The following is a 6,433-nucleotide window of genomic DNA, read 5'->3' as shown; positions in this document are numbered from 1 at the left end:
GTGACAATATGGTATCCCGAGTGGTTCAAGGAGAGGACTTTAGACAATAGGACTCCTTGCTGGCTCTCCTAAGGAAATTTGTAACATACTTGAAACAAAACTGATACTTGCCTTAATTGCTTATCTATTGGTTGATAGACACACCTTGTCTGTGCTTCTTAAATCGAGCTTTGTATAGGGCTGACTTAATAATGAGGATACCCAGAGCCCAAGCAGGACAGAGCTGCACACTCATTTTTGCTTTGTTGTCTCAGTAGAGAATTAACATATTTTTCTCCATTTTTACAGTGCTTTCAGAGAACCATGGATTCATTCATGTTGCAAGAGTTCCAGAGCAATGTCACATGCAGCATTTGCTGCCAGTATTTCCTGGATCCTGTCACAATGGAGTGTGGCCACAGCTTTTGCCGACCCTGCATCTACTTGAGCTGGGAAGAAGGCTCATCGCCACTCTGCTGCCCAGAGTGTAGGCAGAAGTCAGAGAAGACAAACTTCAAAACCAACATAAGACTTCAGAAACTGGCCACTGCTGCCAGGATGGACAGAATGAGGCAGGTCCCCAGCTCACATGGGCAGGTCTGTGGTGCACACAGCGACGCCACAGGACTACTGGGTGACTTGGACGAGAACCTATGCTGTGAGTCTGCCTCTGAATCTTCCAAAGCCAACGGACATGGCCACAGCCAGCTGCAGTTTGCTGCTGAGGAATCCAGGGTGAGTGATATCTGAACAGCTGGGTAGGATCTCAGAGACCTCAAGTTGGAGAGAAAGATGTGGACTTAGGCTCATGGGTAGGTGAGAAAGACATTGTAGAGGTGGTCTCTTCACTATATATCCCAAGAGGCTAATATGTCCTTCAATGCTGTGCTGAGGTTGGTCAATTCTCAGAGGTGGGCTGATGTATCTTGAAGAAGAGCCAACTTGGAAACAGTGTCCATGTACTCTCATTCAGTGTTGATACAGGCAGTGGTCTGCAGCAGTGCCTGCTTCACAACCAAGTCACATACAAACAACCATTGTAATCTTCTGTAATGTCCGGTGTTCTAGAAATCAGATGCAAAATTGGTCATGGTGTGACAATATGAAGACTTATTCTATTTGAGATCAGTAACAAAACAATAAAAAGGAAAGGGAAGGGACAGAAAGGGACGGAAAGGCAAGGCAAGGCAAGGAAAGGGAAATGAAGAAAATGCCCGAGCCTCTGCCAAGTCCCATACACCAGGGAGGGGAAATAGACACGACCTCACCTCATTATTTCTTTACCCTGAAATTATTTTACAGGGAACACTTGTGAAGGAAATGAATGTTTTATGGGAACTGATGCAGGAAATGAAAACCCATGTGCCCAAGCAAATAAGAAAGAAGCATTCATTTATGGTAAGAATGAAAAGATTGGATACAATGAACATAACACCTTACACCCTTGAGCAATTTCCACTTCCTCTTCAAGGAAAGTGGTTTCCATACCCAAAGTAGAGTGTTCCAATGATAACTCTCTCACTAGCTGAAAGAGCTGGTGAGAAGGATACTAGAAGAAATCATCATCCCAGCTATTCCTGGTCCAACTTAGAAGTGTTACACAAATCTTCTCAGACACACAAATACTAAAATACCAAAAGAGAAATAAATAAATAGTACCAGTGTGGAAAATAGAATAATTGCACAAATATCTGTGTACTGCGTAATGTGTTGGCAACGCCTGCATTGCCATGTACCCCAAGCCGAGCGGAGGGACTAGGGTTATGAGACAGACAAGACAGACAACACACACAACACACAGAGGCTCATTCTTGTGAAGTGAAGCCTTTATTCAAAGTCGAACTCTCTTATATAGTCTGCTTGGCCCCTCCCAGGATCTTCCCAATGGTTAAGCAACACCTAAGCTCCCCCAAGGACATGCAAAAAGGGGAAGCAGGAAGGAGGGAAATTGTAGTCAGACCAGGGGGCTAAATGTATCAGGCCATGATTGCCCTTACTGTTACACCTTTGAGAAACAGCTGAGCTGTGGAGTTAACCCTTGGGAGACCGGGGCCTACAGTAATGTGTATGCATTGAAGAGACAAAAACAGACATAAAGGCCAGGAAGCAAAAGGCATAAAAATGAATAGAATTAGCGCTGTAATTAGAACATTGAAGAAGAAGAGGGAGAGAGAAGAGATGGAAAGTGAGACAGATATCTAGAGAGAGATCCTGAGTTCCTTCTAGAGTATATTTGAAGAGAAAAGACTAGAAGTGTGCAGAGGCATTCGTAGCACCCCACAACACCTAAGAAATGGTGTACTAACTCAGCATAAAATTGGTAAAGTATTCCTTGTGAGTTTTTCAGTATTTAAAGAGACGTGTGACAGAGAGGGAGAAATAGAAGCAGATATGTTCCATGTGCTGTTTCTCTTCCCAAGTGGCAGGAAGAGCCATGGCAATGTTAGGCTGAATGAAGCAGCCTGGCCCCGCACCTGCGGCCCTCATGTGAGCCATCAAAGGCACAAACCCTTAGGCCATCCATGCTGCCTTAGCACATTAGAATGAGCAAGAGGTGAAGCAGAGAGGCTGCAGCAGGTGCTCCTAGGGAAGGTAGGGTCAACTCAGCTAATGATATGAGATGTTTCAAACTCCTGTTAAGTGTGAAGCTATGCAATTCTCATAAGCTAATATCTCTCTACAGGAGTATGTGTCCCTAAGGGAGGAGATGATCAAGGCACAGTATCAGAAGATGCATATGCTTCTTCATGAGGAAGAAGAGCTGCACCTGCAGAGACTGCACAGCGAAGCACGGCAGCTTTTGAAGCAGCTCCAGGAGAGTAAATCGAAAATGATCCAACACATAGATTGCGTGAAAGAAAAATACAAAGAGCTGGTTGAAATGTGCCACAAGCCTGACACGGAGTTACTGCAGGTGAGCAGGGAAAGGGCCACGTTCAGAGACATGTGCGCGTGTCTGAGCAGGTGGTCAGGACACTAAAATGTTAACTGCACCTATAGCTACTCTCAGCTGCATGACACGTGTAATGACTCAAAGATTTGATTGCCCGAACACGTAAGTCTGCATGGGCAGAAAATCTTTTCTGCATCTTTGCCCTAATATATCGGATAAAATTCTCTACTTTGTAATCAAAAGTGCTGCTCCCAGAAAAATGTTATCCAGAAACGTAATTATGACAGTGTTACATGTTTCTTATCCATTCTGAAAATCAGCAAGCTTCCTGTGTTGAGCAGGATCAGCCATCGAAACGTGAAAGGATTAGGAACATTTTTCTCTAAGGAAACTGCAGCCAGGATGCAAGAATATACTGATACTGAAAAGACTAATTTGAATGACCCTGGACAATGCTATAAATTTGTAATTGGTTATGTAGGAAAGTATTCCACAGCCTGCCTTTTAGAACACTCTGATCTTTAATCTAAAAGCAATTGGCTGAAGAACTTGGAGGCTTTGCCCTTTGCTTGGGCCAGGATCAGTCACCCACTGCAATGCACTCTGCTTTTCAGACAGCTCTCTTCTCTGCTTAGCACTGTAGTCAGAAGTGCTCAGCTGTCCCTAGGGATGATAGCTGGGACTTGACCTTCAGCCTACATCCTGTGGCATCTCTTCACAGCTTCATGTTGAGGTCCACCTATTTTGGGCTCACACTGGAATTCCTTCATGAGGTAGTTCAGATTTTGTAACTTACAGATGTTGATAATTCCTAGTATATTAAGCAAACCACACTCACAAAAATGATGAGTTTTCCACAAAAGTTCAATGAAAAAGTTCTCAAAATTAACTGCTTTTTTTCCCTTGCAGAATGTGAAGACAGAATTGGAAAGGTGAGTGTAGAGCAACCATCTCTGATGGGTGAGAAATTGTGGCCCTGATGATGAGTCAGGTGTTTGTAATTTGCTCTTTTAACACAGTTCTGTCAGTCTGTGTCCCCATTTAGTTGAGCAGGGGTTCTCAGCACTTTTCTCCTTGGTTTAAGTAAGTTTAGAAGTGGCTGACTTCAAATGTGGGAATGTATGCTTCTGCTTTCTGGAGTCTGCTTCACCCTGTCTGTCCTCTCTGCGCCTTCTGCTACTTCAGTATTTCAACAAACCAAGTGGTGGGAAAGTAATATGAGCACAGGAAAGAGGAGGATTCCTCAGGCTGGGAAGAGAAGGGAGGCTTTGCTCTTGGAAGTAGCAGTGAGCAGGCCTTGCTCTCTCCTAGAATTTCCCATTTTCAGAGCAGGATCAGGGGGATCCTCTGACTCAGCTTCCCCAGGACCAAGGCTACCAGGCTGGAATTTCTTTTCTTGGTGTGGCAAATAAGCCTCAAGCCTCCTGGCTTGGAGGATGTTACATTGATGCACTTTTGGGGGATGACTGCTGGTAGATTGCCCATAATTATTGCCTGTGATTTTGGCTCTGTAAGATTTCCAGAACTCAGTGGCCGGAGCTGTAGGCTGGTTGCTAAAGTCTTTGCCTTGAACGCATGGGGATCCCATAGAGGTGCTGGATGTAATTCCGGAGGCTCCACTACCTAGGCAGCTTTCTACTTGTGACCTGGGAAGTCATTCAAGGACAGCCCAAAACCTTTGGCCCTTGCACCCATGTGGGAAACCTGGAGGAAGTTCCTGTCTCCTGGCTTGGCATAGTTGCAGCACCAGGCATTGCAGCCACTTGGAGAATCAAATAGCGGAAGGAAAATCTTCCTCTTTGTCTCTCCTCCTCTCTGTACATTTGGCTTTGTAAAAAAAAAAAAAAATCATTAAAAAAAAGAAAAGATTGCCAGAACACAGAACTCTACTTTCCATGAAATAGGGGATACTGGTAGAATCTGCATGGTGGCCAATATTTCAGGGATACAAACACCTCAGAAGATGAGGCAAATTGATGTGATGTGATAATCAGAACGATTAACCATTTATCACAATGAAGTCGTGAGTGAAATTTATCTTCAAAAACCTGCTAAATTAAGACCCTCAAGCAACATTGCTTGTGTACACTGTAGAAGTCTTTGTGACTGCGTGATTGCCCTTGCCTGAAGTGTCATGTGTTGTTCCTCACAGAGCAGAGCTCATACGGAGATACAGGCCCCAGCCAGTGGACCCTGTACTGACTTCTTGGAGCATCAGTGGACTTCAACAGATGCTGAATAATTTCAGAGGTAAGCATCAGCCTGCATCAGTCTAGGTCTCATTGCCTTCTTCAGAGAGTGGGACATGAGCCCTTTCCCATATTAGTCCATGTTGCACACCTGGAAACACAATAGGGTTTACTAAAATGTTATCTTTGCCCTTTGCTGAATCACTTTACTACAGTGATCCAAACTGAGCTTTGTAATGAAGCTTTTCATCAGGCATAAGATCTTGGGTTCAGCGGCAGGGAGCTGGATTGCAAGTGCATCTGACTGGAAACAAATCGGTCCCATGAGGGATATCAGCATCCCATAGTCAATATTTTGATCTTCGTTTTCACTGTAATTTAAATGATTTTTTAGGCAATAAAGTCCACAATCTTGATAGCATGACAGCAACCTGAACATGTACCTTGTCTTTTTTGTCCGTATTCTGTTTCTTGCTTGGAGGACACCTGATGAGATTCTATGCACAGAAAGAGAGAAAGAAAAAAGAAAAATCTGATTCTAGAACATGGGTATGGTAATTCAGTGACTAGTTTTTGTTTGCTTCTTTTTTTGCAGTGTCTAATGGTTTGAAACAGAATGTGGCGAGTCGCTACTTACACCTTTCTGAGGATCTCAGATATCACATATTTGGAGAACACCGTGATGCTCCCAGTCAAGGCCCAAGAGCACAGAGTTTTGTTGCATGGGGTGCACCGACCTTCCGCTCTGGCAAGCATTACTTCGAGGTGGATGTATCGCACTCCTCCAACTGGATTCTAGGACTCTGTAGTGATTCCAGCATAGATGAGCCCGATACCATTATTAACACAGATGGTGCATTTTTCCTTTATTCCATGAATTGTGATGATGGTCACATCTTCTGCACCAGTAATCCAAGAGTACATCACTATGTGGAGAGGCCTGTGGGTCTGGTTGGGGTGTTTCTTGATTGTGAATATGGAATGGTGAGCTTCTATGATGTTTCCCAAAGCTCCCTCATACATTGTTTCCCTCCAAACTCCTTCTCCTACCCTCTGAAGCCCTTCCTTTGCATGGGCACTCCATAAATTGTAAAATTCTGGAATTGTTTTGGTTAACTGTCAGGGTGGATAATCTAACAATGTTAAAATGTTTCTCATGGGAGACATCACAGTCTTTGTATGCCTTGTACCTAAGGGAGGGTAGATTAATTATGTTGCTAAGTTGCTAAATTGGACAACCACATTGAATGTATGAAACTTTATATCAAATTTAACTTTAATAAAGAATATTATAACCAATGCTTGTCTGACTCTAGTACCTGTTCAGCATCCCTATAGGAATCCAACACCCATTGATGAGTCAACAATTCTT

At 43.7% G+C, this 6,433-nt stretch overlaps 1 protein-coding gene across 1 annotated transcript; it reads left to right on the top strand.

Annotated features, from left to right (window-relative positions):
* Positions 1 to 303: 303 nt before the first annotated feature.
* On the top strand, positions 304 to 6,147 carry LOC121145321 (tripartite motif-containing protein 64-like). Its single transcript, XM_040964046.1, has 5 exons — positions 304 to 714; positions 2,663 to 2,893; positions 3,782 to 3,804; positions 5,025 to 5,122; positions 5,657 to 6,147. The coding sequence occupies exons 1-5, from the start codon at positions 304 to 306 to the stop codon at positions 6,145 to 6,147; spliced, it is 1,254 nt and encodes a 417-aa protein (XP_040819980.1).
* Positions 6,148 to 6,433: the final 286 nt, after the last annotated feature.

The sequence above is a fragment of the Ochotona curzoniae genome, unplaced genomic scaffold (genome assembly GCF_017591425.1).
Source record: "Ochotona curzoniae isolate NIBS_2020 unplaced genomic scaffold, NIBS_Ocur_1.0 scaffold_3223, whole genome shotgun sequence".
NCBI lineage: Eukaryota > Metazoa > Chordata > Mammalia > Lagomorpha > Ochotonidae > Ochotona > Ochotona curzoniae.
This window is presented reverse-complemented; position numbering and strand designations above follow the sequence as displayed.

Bases quoted from the DNA above. Each gene is read 5' to 3' on its own strand.
- LOC121145321 (XM_040964046.1), top strand. From the start codon at position 304: ATGGATTCATTCATGTTGCAAGAGTTCCAGAGCAATGTCACATGCAGC. The intron at 2,894-3,781 runs GTGAGCAGGGAA...TTTCCCTTGCAG, and splicing joins CTGACACGGAGTTACTGCAG to AATGTGAAGACAGAATTGGA. The intron at 5,123-5,656 runs GTAAGCATCAGC...CTTTTTTTGCAG, and splicing joins GATGCTGAATAATTTCAGAG to TGTCTAATGGTTTGAAACAG.